General features: G+C 36.5%; 2 protein-coding genes across 7 annotated transcripts; one reads left to right on the top strand and one right to left on the bottom strand.

The window, feature by feature from the left end:
• Window positions 1-5,065: 5,065 nt before the first annotated feature.
• Window positions 5,066-8,267, bottom strand: LOC104884838 (beta-1,4-xylosyltransferase IRX9). Its single transcript, XM_010669537.4, has 3 exons — window positions 7,318-8,267; window positions 6,338-6,563; window positions 5,066-5,426 (listed from the first exon to the last, which is right to left on the bottom strand). Exons 1-3 carry the CDS (start codon window positions 7,971-7,973, stop codon window positions 5,262-5,264), a joined length of 1,047 nt encoding a protein of 348 aa, XP_010667839.1. The 5' UTR covers window positions 7,974-8,267; the 3' UTR covers window positions 5,066-5,261.
• A 2,072-nt stretch (window positions 8,268-10,339) lies between these two features.
• On the top strand, window positions 10,340-17,148 carry LOC104884839 (hypothetical protein). 6 transcript variants are annotated; one of them, XM_048647901.2, is made up of 4 exons: window positions 10,341-10,568; window positions 10,925-10,996; window positions 12,294-14,012; window positions 16,683-17,148. In XM_048647901.2, exon 3 carries the CDS (start codon window positions 12,444-12,446, stop codon window positions 13,989-13,991), a length of 1,548 nt encoding a protein of 515 aa, XP_048503858.1. In that variant the 5' UTR covers window positions 10,341-10,568; window positions 10,925-10,996; window positions 12,294-12,443; the 3' UTR covers window positions 13,992-14,012; window positions 16,683-17,148. The 6 variants fall into 6 exon arrangements, with proteins under 6 accessions (XP_048503860.1, XP_048503858.1, XP_048503856.1 ...); XM_048647899.2 differs by having other exon boundaries at window positions 10,922-10,996; XM_048647900.2 differs by having other exon boundaries at window positions 10,897-10,996.

The raw sequence follows: 17,148 nt of genomic DNA, 5'->3' as shown, positions 1-17,148 counted from the left end.
TGAATGAGAGATAAATTAGGCCCCGTAAGTATGATGTCATCCACATATATGGCTGCTATACACATATCTGCACCATTGTTGCTAATAAAAAGGGAGTAATCATTCTTGCTTTGAATGAAACCTTGCATTTCAAACTCTGAGTGAAGCCTAGCAAACCACTGCCTGCTTGCCTGCTTTAAGCCATATAAAGACTTAACCAATTTACACACTTTCTTGTCTGGATTAGGCACTCCCTCAGGCATGTGCATATGCACTTCTTCATCCAATGTTCCATGAAGGAAAGCATTGTTGATGTCACGTTGATGTAATGCCCAGTTATAACTTGCTGCTAAAGCCAAAACACACCTAATTGTTGCCATCTTCACCACAAGGGAGAAAGTTTCAGCATAATCAAGCCCATATCTCTGAGTATACCCCTTAGCCACTAATCTGGCTTTATATCTCTATAAAGTGCCATCTTTCTTCAGTTTTACTTTGAAAACCCACTTACATCCAATGGCCTTCTTTCCTTTAGGAAGGTCAGTGACAATCCAAGTGTGATTGGATTCAAGAGCTGTTAACTCTTTTTGCATAGCATCCTGCCACTCTTGATGCTGAGAAGCCTCCAGATAGCTATTAGGTTCAGTGAGGTGAGACAAGTGTGATATAAAATGCTTTAGAACTAGAGGGAAGAATGTCATAGCTAACTAAGTTACACCAATGTGGTGTACTAGGGGCAGTACAAACATAGTCAGTCATTCAAATGGGTTGTATATGAGGTCTGGTAGATTTTCTTAGTTCAGGGATAGAAAGAGAAGAAGTATCAGGAAGAGGAGTGGTAGAAGTAGAAGAAGAAGAAGTAGAAGGACTATTGTAGTGTGAAGGAGAAGTAGAAGAAGTAGAAGGGGAGGAAGAAGTAGAAATAGGATCAGGGTGTGGAATGAAAACATCAGGTAAGTCATCATAAATAGTGGAAGAAATGTGTGTATGTGAAGGGAGAAAGATAGAAGAAGGATCTGGAGAATTAGAAAGGTGAAATGGTAGATGTCTTTCATGAAAAGTGACATCTCTAGAGACAAAGATTTTGTTTGTTTCTAAATTGAGCAGCTTATATGCCTTATGTCCAGTAGGATATCCAAGTAAAACATAAGATGCAGCTCTGGAGTCAAATTTACTCCTGTGTGCTTTAATTGTAGAAGCAAAAACTAAGCACCCAAATACTCTTAAATGGTCCAAATTAGGCTTCTTCCCATGGATTTTCTCATAAGGAGAGATATAATGAAGACAACTCAATGGCATCCTATTAATAAGATGTGTAGCTGTGAGTAAACATTCTCCCCAATACTTAGCTGGCACTCTAGATTGAAAATAAAGAGCTCTGGCAGTCTCTAAGAGATGCCTATGTTTTCTCTCCACCACTCCATTTTGCTGAGGAGAATTTGTACAGCTTCTTTGATGTAAAATGCCATGTGTGTGAAAGATAGACAAAATTCTGCCTTCACATAGTTCCTTAGCATTATTAGTTCTGATGCACTTGACAAGAGTATGAAACTGAGTGTAGATCAAGCTCACTAAGTACTCCAAGATGTCAACATCATCTGTTTTGCTTTTCATGAGAAAAGTCCATGTGTGTCTAGATAGATCATCAACAACAGTGAGAAAATACACACAATCATCATATGTTTTGACTTTATATGGGCCCCAAATGTCTACATGGAGAAGATCAAAACATTTATTACTTATACTAGTACTAGTATGAAATGGTTTCCTAGTATGCTTTGCTTTAGGACATACTTGACAAATGTCATCAGGACAACAAGAAGTAACAGGGAATTTATCATGAACATAATGCAACTTATTAAATGGCAAATGACCCAATCTTAGATGCCAAAGTTTAGCCTCTTCAGTTGTTGCAGCAATGTTGACTGTAGGTGATTCAGTTGGTGCATTATTGCCTACAGCATACAATCCAGCATCTAGTTTACCAAGAACCAGAGTACCTGTCTGTGAGTGTCCCTGAATCATGCATTTATCATGTGAGAATATGATATTACAATTCAAATCAGCACATAATCTATGAGTGGAAATGAGATTAAAGTGCAACCTAGGCACATGTAATACTCTTTCTAACATAACTCCATTTTCTAGCTGCACAGAACCAATGTGTCTTACCTCCACTCTTTTGCCATCAGCTACTGTGATTGTATTAGGTTCTTTATCAAAAGGTTGATATGAATCAAATAACTCAAGATTTGAGCATATATGATCAGTAGCCCCACTATCTATAATCCACTTTGAATTATGGCATGTAATTAAACATGTACCTGCTATATTAGCCATGGAAATAGGCTTGGTGGCTGCAGCACTAGGCTCTTCTTTGTGTTGCTTTACCAGAGACAGGAAATGTTGATACTTAGCCTTGGTAATAAGATGAGTAGTATCTTCATCAACCTCATCTGCATCCATATCTGTATCATCACCATAAACCACTGCAGCAACTCTTTTTCCTTTGTTAAATTTGCCATTCCCAGTATTGAATCTAGGAGGATAGCCATGGATCTTCCAGCATCTATCCATGGAATGACCTCCCATCTTGCAGTGATCACAATAAAAGGAATTAAGTTTCTTGTTATTGTATCCAGTGGAACCTCCTGGACCTGAATATGATCTGCCTTTATACATGTGAAACTGCTCAGCCTTCTTTTCTTCAGTAGCAACAAATGCCATAGTAGGATGTTGGGTTAGCTCAGTAATCTCTCGTTGCTTCTCATCTTGTATCAAGAGATTATAGGCAGTTGAAATAGAAGGGAGAGGTGTCATCATAAGAATGTTAGTTCTTACTGCAACAAATTTAGCATCAAGTTTCATCAAGAATTGAATCAACCTTTCATCTTGTTGTGTCTTTAAAAACTTCTTGGTCAAATCACATGAGAAACCATTACAAGTACAACATGGAATGGGACTAGCTGAACTAATTTGGTCCCAATTCACTTTGATTTTAGTGAAAAATTCATCAATATGAACCTTGTTCAATTTGCTTGAGTGATTGTTGTACTGAATATAATTGTGGTCCTGAAATGATAGAATATCTATCTTCAAGATCTTTCCAGATCTCTGATACAATAGAGAAATATAACACACTTTTAGCAAGTGTGTTATCCAATGATCTGAGAATATAAGAGATGATCATATTATTGCATCTCTCCTAGGCAGAAAACAATGAATCATTAAAATCAGGTTTCTTTAAGGTTCCATCAACAAACGCCACCTTATTTTTCATTGATAATGCTAGTAACATTCCTCTCTTCCAATCAGCAAAATTTTCACCATTAAATTTCTCAGACACAAGAGAAACAGTAGGATTTTCATAAGGATGAATGTAGTATATTGATGAAGGATCTTGTAATGGATTTAAGGATGAGGAAGGAACAGAACTGTTTGTAGTATTTTCAGTCATTTTGTGAAAGACAAATGAAGAATCAAGATGATTTTCTATGTTCAACTTATAATATATTACACAATTATCAGATTCTTATCATCTAATTTCAATCAATTGCTGGAATTATAGTGAAATCTCTCACTATATTCAATTCTGAGAACTTAATTGCAAGAATTCTTAACAGAAGATCAAAGATCAACAATGAGTTGTTTTAGAATAAACCTGGAAGAAATCAGTGAAGATTTATGCAGAAATTTTCGCGGAATTCATCATTTCAATAGCAGAAAACTTCGGCAGGATTCATCTGCTCTGATACCATGAAATAATTCTGACAAATTGACATCATTGAATATAGAGAGAGAAGAGGGAGAGAGAGGTTTTATTTCATGTATTTCTGAATGAATACAGAAGAAACTAGTACAATGTATTTATACTTGTTTATTACAGGACAGATGATGTAATAACCTCTCTAACAAACATATAACTAACTTCCGGAAATGTAGGAGAGTTAGTTATGAAATGATTAGTAATGATGACTCAGCATGTAAGCTGTTACAAGCTGTTATTTAGGCAAAGTAAAAGAAGCTTCTGAGGATGTTATTATATCTTCAATAATGTTTACATTCCTACCCATTATAATGACATATACCTCCCTCTAACGATGTGCCTAATTTCAACCTGTTTAACCTCTTCCTTTTCTTATGCACTTAGTCATCTAACGGTCCTCTTTTGGTTTTAACCGGCCGAACTCGGTAGGTATTCGCTTCCTAGGCCTGCTTTATGGATGGACTTCTTATCCTATCTTTTCCCGCTCAAATTCTTTGCTCAACATCCTAATTGAGATTTATATAATCTAACAATCTTATCACTTGTCTCCTATCAAATAAAATTCATCCCCCTATCTTAGGTCCTAATATATGCAACCTTATCATTAATTAAGTATACTTTCTAAATTATTACTATTACTTCCTTCCTTTCATTAGTTGTACTCAAAATATGTTTAATTATGCATAATTAAAATTATAAAAAATTAATGTTTTGATAATATTATCGAAATAACTTTAAAAAGACTTCACATGACACATTTATCCTCAAACATAAATAATGCAAGAAGGTCAAAGTAGAGATATTTGTATAAAAACCAAGAATAATTCCTTTAAAGAATCATTTTCTTAATTTCTATTATATAAGACAACTATTGAAAAGTTTGGTGTCCACTTGAAATATCTTAAATGTCAATTTTAAAGAAAAAAAATTACAAGTTGATGTTAATATATTATGCCTATTATAAAACTTTTTATAAATTGAAGAACACATTGCATACATTTGAATCAAGTTGTCTTATTAAACTAGCAGGAGATTCCAAATTCGGTATCATTTTTTATAGATTGAAGAACACATTGCGTGCGTGCATTTGAATCGAGTTGTCTTATTAAACTAGCTAGAGATTCCAAATTCCGTATCATTTGTGACAATTTCATTAGCATCAGAAATAGTAGGGTATATATTTGTACATTTCTATACTTGAGTATAATTTTCTTTGAAGAACCATAGTTTATAGTTTAGTATATTATTTTAAATTTTCATTGGTCTATTTGCAACAATAACTATGTAAGATATTTTGTAATTTTGAAAAGGCACTCACAATAAGAAAAAGAATATATGTACCATCTAATTCTATAATGAGTTCAGTTGTAAATTACATTGCTAAATCCAAAGAATTTTTCAAGAGCTGATTTCAAAGTGTATTGAAATCAATGATAGAAGAGTAATTATCAAAAGAGAATCATATAGGGTAAAAGCTTATGAATTAATATTAAGATCCCTTGTTTCCTCTAATTCATCATCTAGGCCCTTCATCAGATGTAGAATCTGGAGCATGAGTAACTCGTACAAATTTGGAGGAAAGATGAAGCTGCCAGATGTTTACTTTAGAACAATCTTCTGATGGTACTATAATTTTGCTTTCATCTTCATTAAATGCTTGCTTGACAAATTTGAGTGAATTCTGCAAGAGGAAAGAGCATCAAGATGTTACCAACATAGTCTTGTGATTAGAATGATGATGCAAGAGAATGAAGTACAATATGAAGACTGTAATATAACTACACTTCTTGTTACCATTAAGGATCTAAACTATAAGTCTATAACTTCGCTCCATCAAGGAATTATAGCCCTAACTCTCATTAACTCCGTCAAAGCAACAATAGACATGGTACCAATGATGCTTTTAGAAAGAAAAAATCTACCCTCACACTAGGGGTGTCAATGAAGCAAGTCGAGTCAGCTCACTCAAGTTAAGTTTTGACCAAGTCTAGCATTGATCGAGTCGAGCTTTGACCAAGTCAATCTCGAATAGCTTGCGAGTTGTCTTATCTCATTTACACCCCTACCTCACACTATTCCAGGAACTAGGCAACATGATCAGCACATATAGAAGTGGGGTTAATTTTGGCACCATTCATCACTTCCTCCTTATTTTCTATCATTTTATGAAGGGAAGAGAACCATTAAATTGTCAAAGTAAGGTGAAATTCCTCTCCTTATTGTTGTTTTATCTACAAATAAGTTGGATGTAATTGTTTTTCTAAAAACAAAATCATGTTTATGTTTAGTTATGGTCTTATGAAAATATTATATGGGTTCGAGCTTAGTCCATTCTCAATATGCAATATACTAGTGATTCGATAAATGTGTCCTTAAAAAAAGGGTAAACTAATAAAAATAGAAAGGAGTAGTTTAGATCCTTAATAGAAAAAAGAAGTATAATTTAAATCTTTTTATGAATAATAGAGGTATAATATAAATCATTTATAAAGAAAGAGTATAATTAATTTAGGTCTTCCAAGGATAGTTGTTAATCTCTTGTAGATCAACAAAATCATAATGTAGGTAAAATCTAAGGAGGTATATATGAACCTGATTGGTGGCCTCTGAAGAAGGGAGACGGCCCCATCGCGCAGGATCCCATAGGATAGAGCTATTGAATCCAAAACTAGAAATGTGGATATTTAATTCCTCTGATTCCATGTTTATGTTTTTCAAATGCCATCCAACCACTTGAGAAGATTGGCAAACTGGCCCTTCTATTATCATTCTCTTCCTCCTTGCTGACAGTTTTGCCAATGGCCACGTCCCAAATGCCCTGCTCAACCAACTTAATTTGTTAGTATATCATTCCATGCAAATATTCTAGCTTCACCATTCCATCAAAATGTTCTACACAGTTCTAGCCGACTTACTATTACCTATCTAGAATTTTTAGACGTACAAGTTTGTTGATCAATCGACCTTTATGAGGGTAGTAACTCATACAAAATTATTACTCAACTTTTACTTAACAACAGAATAATGTATCCATTATTTAGAGGGATATCGAATTCACAGTTGTTTTACTCATAACAAAGAGAAAAGTAATATATTAAATACCCAAAAAAAGTTAGTATGTTAAATCAATGTATTAGTCTTTTGATTATATACTATGTTAATTACTTTGTTTGTGTACTCGTTTTGTTGTTTAAAATGGAAATATACAGGTTTTAACAATATTAACTAGTTATTAGGTTCGGGCTATGCCCTCAGTAATAAAAAGTTTCATTTATTAATAGAATACTTTATAATAATAACACTAAATACAACTTAGTCTAGTGGTTAAGGCTTTACTATATGTACTTGAGGTCTTGGGATCAACCCCTATGTTTCATTTTATATGTTTATACATGCCTTTTAATATATTTGTATAGATTAACTTGATTGTGTCACCGTTTAAACATATTACGTTTACTATGTATACGAATAAGACATTCCTCCATTTAGATATACTAGTATTCTTAACATTAGAAATCTGACCACAAAAAATTATTAAGACTAGAAAAGAGAGGCAGGAGAATGATACATACTCAATAGCTCGAATCTGGTAGAAGAAGTTGAGATCATAAACATTTGAAAGGCCAGCAAAATGGACAATTCCACTTAACCGATGATGCTCTATATGTTTTAGTGCCAAATTTCGTTGGTGATCCACTTCAGCTCTATGATCTGTAAAATTCTCCTTACTAACCAAATGCCTATACATCACCCCTGTTCTCCTAAGTATATCTGATACATCAGAAGTTTCCAGTTGCGACTCCACAACAATCCACAACAATGGTGGAGGCACCAGCTTCAGGGTATTCGCCAACCTATTTAACAAAACTCCTCTTAGAGGATCCTTGTCATTTGTAGGAGTTATCACAATTATTTGTCTACCTGGATTAAGACCGCTTTCCTCTTCACTTTCGTCGATTGCATCAACATTCTGCACTGTAATATCTTCTGATAGACTTCTGTTGACAGAACTGTTGCTGTCTCCTACCACCACACCCACCATTGGCCGCGGTGCTAGCTCAATGGACTCGTTATAGTGTGGGGGTGATGATGACTTAAAACTCGTGAATGGAGATTTTCCTGTAGGAGCAAAGCCTGTGAAGAATCCCATTACAAAACATAACATGAATTGTAAAATGGCTTTCTTCCATACATGAATCCGCTTCTTTGATCGTTCCGTTGATCCCATTTATCTGAGATATGATATTAACAGCCAACAGGGGTGATTAAAGATAATAATGTTCAGGGTTATGTTAATATGGGTAATGTAGAAGAATTGAAATGACTTGTGGGTGACATTTTATATGGTGATATTGGGAACAAAATTCATGTTGTAGAATAGAGAAGTTTGTTTTATTGTAGTACCAGACCATATTAATGATGGGCACTAGCTAACTCAAATGACTGAATCATGAGAAATGAGACATTTGTTTATATTAATTCTTAATTTTGTTAGGAGTATTAGATGGTTTAGGTGTTTCATGGGTTTTGTGTTGTTTTATTTGTTGCTTCTTCAAGTCATCACTTAAAGTTAAAGAAAACACTGACATGAAGCTACATTTGGTGGCTTCACCAAATGGTTGTTGAAGATGCAAATATATTACCTAATTAAATGGAAATGTGAAAAATGATTACTAGTACGTACATAATATAAATAGGGTTATTATTACTACAAATTACTTAATGAATTAATTTACAAGCTACATATATAGAGAATGATAAAAATCACATGGTACCTCTCGTTATATAAAACCATAAGTGACTTGGAGAAACAAGCCAGAGAAGCACGTCCAGCTCAAGCAATAACCGTCTATAACTCCGGCGAGGCGGCGAGGCAGCGACAGTTCAGCACCCATAAGCGCAGGAAGAAAATAATGGGCAATGGGTGAAGAGAGGGATTTTGGGATTTTGTCCATTGGGAATTTTCTAAAACCTTCAAGGGACTTTTTATTGGAGTTTTGGGTTGCATTTGGGTATTTTCATGGTGGATTTCCTGCAGCAAAAAGGTGGCCAGAACATGATAATTGTGACCAAATGCGATGGAAGAAAGAATAGGGAAAAAGTTGGAAGTTCTATACGAGTATTTACGAGTGTTAATGAGCTGCTCGCGAAAAACTCGAGCTCGGATTTTGCATATTTGTGAGTCAAACTTGAGTCTTTGCAGGCTCAAAAGCTCATGAAAAGACTTATATATTTAACATTTACATAGTCCCCTCAAAAAACATTTATGTAGAATAATAAATGTTCTACATTGATTTAGAAAGCAAACAACAATCTTATTTTTTCTATAAAATGTTACTATCCATAAATTGTAATTATTATTGTTTAAATTTGTTTCATGTTACTTTGAAAGTAAAATCTAAAAGAAATAAAAACTATATTATCAAGTCTTAAACTAAATTGAAAAATAAAACCTAAAGACTTTGTTTCTATAAAGATAATAAAGAATATTTTAAGAATTCCCACATTTATAAGAAAACAAAACATAAAGCATTCGATATGTTTATGAGATCACACATTGGTTAATACATGAAACTTGAAATTTTTTCGTTATTTAAGAGATTAAGTACTTTTTTCAAGAAACTCCATACGTTTTCATTATAAAAAGTTTTTCCAAATACAATCTCACTGACCAAGTACTTGGATTGGCTCAAGTTTTTGGACACTCGAGTTGACCCATGAGTTGTGCTCGTATTTGGGATCTGGAGCCTCTAGTCGAGCCTTTATTAGTCCTCTCAAGCTTGGGTTGAGCCCATATTTTTATGTTTGACGAGCTTAGGCTGTCGGATCTAAGCACAAAGGCGAAGGGAGGCGCAAAACAAAAGTGCGGGCATCCCATAGGCAAAGCAGTGTGCACCCCGTAGGCGAGGCGTGTTTTCGATGCCAAAAACCTCAAAAAACAATTACATTATATATTTTATACATACGCAAAACAATATAACAATTAGAAAAAAAATATATAATTGTTCTAATTAAAAATAAAAGTGTCTACCGATCGAATTGAAAAAATTAGTTTTGGTAAATTTTATAATTGTTGTACTTTTTGGCTATCATGAATTTAATTACATGCTAGCAACTAGAAAGCTAATTGTAGATTTTTTTTTCTAAAAAAACAAACTAATTAAAAGACCACCCATTAATCTTGACCATCGTTTGTTACTATTTTTAAAAATTGATTGTGCAAATCCGCTTCTACAACGGATCCAAATGACCTAATTTAGCATCTTGTCCCGCCTAAGACCAACTTTTTTTTTGGGTCCTATTACGAGTAGTTTCCCATCGCTTTCGGCGAGTGGACTAATCTTTTGCGTGAGTTTGCATGGGTACACCTCAAAGGACAGCATCCCTCCCACCTGAAATTCTTTCCATACCCAAAACTCAAACTCGAGACATTGATTAAGAAACGTAAGGTCATAACCACTCATATCAATTCCAGTTAGTGTCCAAGACCAACTCTTGACTATGCTAACAAAATTTTTTTACTAATCGACTCCACATCAGCCAACAACAAATGTGACACTCTCAAAGACTTGCAGTCAATCAGTAAAAAAAAAAACTACCTGTACCCAACGAGAGAGACACCAAATGAACACCTGCTACTGCTAGGCTGCTCTTCTCTCTTTTGACCAGCCTCACCATTTCTTTTCTTCTTCGATCTATTCTATTCAGCTCAACCTTCCAATTTCTCAGCTCACAATTCCCAAAAATCGGCATAGCTAAAGTTTGTCAAAACTTTCGTCGATCGACGCGTTTGTTTCAGTCAATAATCAGTTAACTTTTCCAGGTTCAGATCATCAAACTTTCCTCTCTTTTTTGTTTGTTTAGGTTTTTTGTATTTCTGAATGCTAAAATTAGTGTTTAATTTAGTATTGTAATTGAATTATTTGACATTTTGTTTTGGTTGATGTTCATTATAACATGGAAATTCACGCTTTTGTGCATTTGTGGTTTGAAATATTGTGACCTTGTTAATTCTTTGCTAGAATTAATTGTTGGTGGTTAGGGTTTATGCTTGATTGTTTTGAATTTGGGTTGATGATGTCGGCTTTTTCTAGCCGTTGTGGATTTCTTTTTTGTTAGAATGCAAGTATGTTGAGAGCAAGATTTTGCAGGGAATTGAAATTTGTTGCTTTCTAGTAGGATGAATTTAACCTGATAATGACTGAGATGCTGCACAGAATTGCGGAACGGAACAAAGTCTTATAAACAAAGGTTGAAAATTTTGTTTCTTTCAATTGGGTAAAAGTAACTTGAGCTAAGGCTTTGCTTTGATATCTTGGAGACTAGCTTTTTCTTTATGGTGGTTGTCGTTCGAAGTATCTTTTATGTTTGTGCAAGCACTAGAGTAATGCATTTCATGTGTGTTGCGAAGTCTCCTTCTCATCTAATTTATGTATTGACAATTCTGGCCGACTCTAAAACATGAGAAACCAAGTCGAAGATGGACTTCTTTGTAAAAAACATAGGAAGAAATGAAGTAAGAGGAAAAGCATGCGCCAACTATATGTGTATACCCTAGTTTTAGCAAATAACCTAGGTTGCACAGAGACGGGTATGGGGTGCGGATTCGGGTACGGTGACAGGACACGGCAAATATTTTGAAATTTTAGGGATGGGTACGCGTACCCATACAGGATACATATTGTATCGGGTACATGTACAAGTATGCGACCTAGAAGAAGTACCCGTGCTACATAGCAAATAACTAAATTTCTTAATGTACGTCTTAGAAACATTTGTTACCCTGAATCCTTCTAAACAACGTGTGATTCTCTAGAGTGTGAAAGTGATCTGAACAAAAATGTCAGGGTTGACATTAGGGTTTTACTTGACATATCATTTTTTTTAGAAGTGAAAGCCAAAGATGTTTTTGCTTAGTGATTCCTAAGCTCCCTCTTTTCCTGGTAATCTATAATTAGGTATGCGTCATCTCGAGCACATTTATTCTTCAACACTAAGCACGAATCTAGACCTCCTTGACCCAACTCGGTGGTGTTGGCGGCATTTCGAAAATTTGCAAGTTTTTGACTAGTAGCAAGACCACTCTTTATGGGCTCTCTAATCTTGTACTTGATCTTGTAGCTGTAGATGAGAGCTTTGTAGTGCTTGTAGTATGTAATATGAAACCATTTTCATGCAAAACTGTGAGTGTATCAGCAACTTTTTCACTTATCAGATTTTCTTTATGCTTATCCCTCTCCCCCCTTTCCCCGTGGAAAAACAAGAAAATAGAAAAAAATATTATCTGATCTCTATCTCAGATCCTGCTTTGTAACTCAGAGAACTAGGGAGTGAGCCTTTATCATTATAATAGCTAGTGCAGGGGATTACATGTATTTAACCTTATTAGTTTACTGCATTTCAACTTAGCGTTTTTTGTTGATTGCTGTTTACTAGTGCTAGCCTCTAGGAGATAACTTTTCTAAATATTGTTCTCAATGAACTTATTTTATGTAGTGTTTTTATTGCTGTAGTTAACACTCATGAATGTACATCGTTCACATTGCAGAATTCTGGTGGCAGGAGTTGAAATTTTGACGACCTGGTGTGCATGATAGATTGAAGACAAGTCATATATAAGAGAGAGAGAGAGAGAGAGAGAGAGAGAGTAAATACAAAAGTTTGCAGATAGACTTGGCTCCCTTACTCCCCCACCCCAATGGAAATGGAGAACCAGTATCACCATTCTGTCGGCGGTGGAGGAGGAAGAACAAGAGGTGAAGCTTCATTATCCAACACTTCCTCCTCTTCTGATCTCAACCATTCCTCTTCTTCCAATTCAATCTCCCACTCTCTCTCTATTTCCAATTCTCATTCCAATCAACATCAGCAACGACAGCGCCATAACATTCATCAGCAACCAGAGGATCCAATGCAGTCCTGGTGGGAATCAGTTTCCAAAGCCCGCTCTCGTATCCAAAGCCTTCTCAGTCTCCTCCCTCCTTCAGCTTCAACCAGTGATTCTCTTTCCTCCCTCGCCGACTCTGATCGCCCTGCCCGCTCCCTTTTGGACTCCTATGAAGCATACTCTGCCATGTCATCTGCTCTCTCTGGATCTGGCGATGATCCTCTTTGCCACTGGCTCTATGACACCTTCCTCGAGTCTTCTGATGACTCTGAATCAGACCTTCGCCTTGTGGTGGTGTCTTTGGTGCCGCTCATTGCTGGCCTTTATCTCTCTCGCATCCACACCTTCTCCACCACTTCCCCTGCCACACTTGGCTCTCCTTCTCTTGCAGGGTTTGAGGCAGTTCTGCTGGCTCTTTACTCTTCTGAGACTAAATCTCGTGCTGGCAAACCCCTTCTCGTTTCCATCCCATCTCCTGCCTACCTTAATCACCATCCATCCCTGTATTACACCCCAACTCCTCAACCTTCTTCACATCATAATAATAATAATAATTATTCCAGATCATCCTCTTCCTTTTCACCTTCTATTGCGTCTGGAGGAATTGGAGTTGGGATTCTCTCTCCTCCGCTGGAGCCCCAAATGGGCATCAAGTCCACCAAGCGTGCTTCCATTGTTGGGGTGGCCTTTCATTGCTACTTTAAACATATAGCCCAAATGCCTCCGTGGTCTAAGATTGATCTTTGCCGTTTTGCTGCTTCTTGGGCTGGTGATGATTGCCCTTGTGCTCTTTCTCTTGACTTTCACTCTAATACTACTACAAATCAACAAGATGATGAGGATATTACTGTCTCTGTTAGCGAGGAGGAGCTTGGTGTTTCTTTGGCCACTGTTAGTAGTACTAATGGAGGTCTAAGTGCTTACCAAAATGGAGTCACGGGAGGCGAAATCATCCTTTCGGAGGCTTTTGCCAGGTTTGATATCAACGGCAACGACAACAATGCCATCCACTCCCGCAATTCAGATTCTTCTTCTGAGGGACAGGAGAATGAAGGAGTTAGAATTCCGCTGCCTTGGGAACTGTTGCAGCCGCTGCTGAGGATCCTAGGTCACTGCCTGTTGGCTCCGCCGCCTCTTATTACCCAGGAGATTAAAGACGCTGCTTCTGTTGCGGTAAGGCGCCTTTACGCGAGGGCTTCACATGATCTGGCTCCCCAGGCTATCCTGTCTACCCGAAGCCTTGTTAAGCTGGACAACAGTGCTCGTGCCACTGCAAAGGCCGCCGAATTGGCTACTGCTTCTTCCAATGCCAACACCCCCAAATCTAAGAAGCCTGAGGTCCTCTTGGCCTCTAAGTGATGCACATTCCCCCTCTTTTATGTAAGTAATTATTCAGCATACTGCATAATACTGTTGTGCAAAGCTGTCATATTGTTACTACTTGCTGATTTCATGCTACATGATACTGATGTGTAGAAAACTGTCATTGTTATTACTAGCTCATTTCATGCTACATAATATTGCTGGGAGGTTTGTTAAGACATGGTTCATCTGTACCCTTGCATTATGTGAAGGTCTATGAAAGTGAAGTATGTGATGTGAGCTTTATATTAGTAAAGTACGTGGTCAATGAAAAACTTGTAGTGGTAAATATTTCCAGAGAGGAATATACTGCATGTTACAATCGCGGTTCATTCGGGGCATCTTCAAGCTATGGAGTATATTGTTTTTATGCTATGTGCAAGTGTTCTTTGTACGTGGTTTCGAGTATGCTCACTGCAAGCCAAATTGTAAATTGTTTGAACACCAAATGTTGTTGGAATCCAACTGAAGAGATCTTAGTTGATTTGTTCATGGAGGAATTAGTTGGTGCTCACATGTTGGGCTCTTAGTCACATACACATGATAATGCAATTGATAATATACTCCCACACACGAGAGAAGTATAAAGAAAGAGTAAAGGACAACCTGAAACTAACTTATTCAATGTTGACTGAATGTTAGTTGAGCCAATAGAGATAGTATAGAACTGAGATTGACAATGAGCTTTATAATTCTAGACGAGTTAGTTTAGCAATAAGGTTTCTAGTACTATTCTGTGTGGGCTCACTTTATGCTGTGGTCGCATACATATGTTTCTTTAACGCTTTGTAGGAAAAACGAAAACTCCAGTCACCAATTAAATAATTATATAGCTTGATCTCAATGTAAAATACCCAATTCTTGAACTTGTACTGTACACATATTGTAGTGTCTCTTATATATTACATAACAGTTGATGCTCTCTCCATCCTCGGAATTTTTTCCTGTTAGGCTTAGCAAACATCAAACACCATCTTCACTTAAGTTTTTCCATATGAATGACGGTAGTGGTGTGACATTCCTCAAGTTTATTGTTCAAAGTTAAGTTTCCTTATTTGGAATGTTGCTCCGACTTTGTGTTAGTTTGAGCATGCACATCAAGAGCTTTAGTAGGGTGAGCTACGCTTCATTCTAGATAGTGGGTCATAAACTAATAAGAAACAAAAATTTGATTGTGAGGATAAGAGTAGGTGGAGAACTCCCGTATCACATGAGATATGGGGGAGAGTGTTGAGAGAAAGATGTTGTGGATGGGGGGGAAGTTCTAAATTCTACATCACATGGGTAGGGTGGGATGGTTAATTGAATTCCCTTTGAAGTAGCAGGAAATTTTTTTGCAGACACCCCAATAGCGCGACAAGAAGTTTTTTGATTGATGAAGAGAATATCCAGTATTTATTCATGCGTTATACTTTTACCAAGTTGCTTTAACTCGGAAGGAATGAAATATGCTCAATTTGTGAACTAAAGAATGTTAATGGACAATGGCTACTTAATCCTTTTTATTTTTGATCTCTTTTTTTTTGGCAAAGATAAATTTTCTATTTGTTAAAACCTTCTCCCATCTTCCTCTTTCTTAATAATATGGCACTTAGACATAATATAATTGTCTTGGGAACAGAAATGAATTTCTTTAACCTTTAGATTTTCTTTTTTGCAGATGTATGTTACACATAGTTGAATCTGCACTTTCAGGATAGGCAAATTAGACACACACCATCCTCGGGCCTCTGAGCATGCTTTATAAATATTTTTCTTATTGTCAGCATTATAAGAGACAAAGAAGCTCACAAAGGAGAGAAATTTAGTCTTCCCTTTTTCTAGATATAGTTGGAACTTGTTAGTTCAAATTATAATGTCATGGTGACAACTATTTACGTACGGTGGGAGTTTAAGAATTCGATTTTCGTATTTGAAAAGATTGCTATGTAAGGTTCAAAGTTTAGAATTTCTGATTTATGGTCACTATGCATAGAACCTTTTCATGCACGAGGAGTGTCAAATTGTGTTTTCTCTTTTTGAATTGATTTTTCTCCTTTTATTGCCGTATATATGTTGTGCTTACTCTAGTTGTAACGCCTAATTTTGGTGACTCATTAATGTGTCTTGCATTGTACTCCCCCCCCCCCCCCCCCCCCAATTTCTTGAAGATCTTTCTATTTACAGTAGCAAACTAGTAACAGATACCTAGGTAAGGAAGAGAGAGTGTGAAAGTGGGTCCCTTTTTTTAAGAGGAGACAGAATGTGATACTAAGATAGTATAAAACTATATGGGTCTACCAAGTGAGGTAAGGCAGTGTGGAAAGTGGAATCACCAAACAGACTTGCTAAGAAAGTGAGGGGGGGGGGGGGGGGGGGTTGGGGAATTCATTATGTTGTGCATCCCTTAAAGAAACCTCCTACTTTATGGGCGGAAGATAATTGGTGGAGCCCTTATATGGCGTGTCCGTCGTAGGTTGCCCCAGTATGTTAAAATAGGCCCTTGACATTTTCTTTTTTTTAGAGGGGTTGCGGTTCAGAAGTTAAAAGGCTGGGAGAAAGTCCCTTGTACATTTTTAAATGTGCTCCAGTGTGCACGATGCTTCTTATTTTACAGAGTGTGTTTTGGTATCTATGATAATGGCTGTTCTGCATCTATTTGCAAGACTTCTGATGCCTTGTAGGGTTGGCTGATTCTATTGAATGCAGAAACTCAAGATGTGAATACCATGTCCATGTGTAAGAAGTCAAATTCCTGATGAGCATTTCTGTTATAGTAGAAAAAGTGGAAGGTGGAATACAGGCTGCTGATGGACCTTTTTTTTTGGTTTACATTCTCTCTGTTTCATCTGTCTATGCTTCATGGATGAGAATGCAAAAAGTTAGTAAAGTAGCAACACTGGAGATATTTATCTATCAATATCAGCTGCATTCGGCAACAAGGACTGAAAGTACCTGCTTCTTTCAGCATTTACTCGCAACCACTATTATTCTATAGACTCTGTAGGCTTTATGATGTGTGTACATTTTTAACTCAATTTCTTCTATCTCCTGATCATAAATGTTTGATATAGCAAGCTGCGGAAGATTCAAAGATGTTGTAATTGTATTCTGAGATCTGTAACCATGATTGCACCATTAGTCAGCTGCTTTCAAGTACATTTTGAGTTTTTTC

Source organism: Beta vulgaris, chromosome 7, assembly GCF_026745355.1.
Source record: "Beta vulgaris subsp. vulgaris cultivar EL10 chromosome 7, EL10.2, whole genome shotgun sequence".
Taxonomy (NCBI): domain Eukaryota; kingdom Viridiplantae; phylum Streptophyta; class Magnoliopsida; order Caryophyllales; family Amaranthaceae; genus Beta; species Beta vulgaris.
Note: the sequence above shows the minus strand (reverse complement) of the source record. Positions and strands in the feature narration are given on the sequence as shown.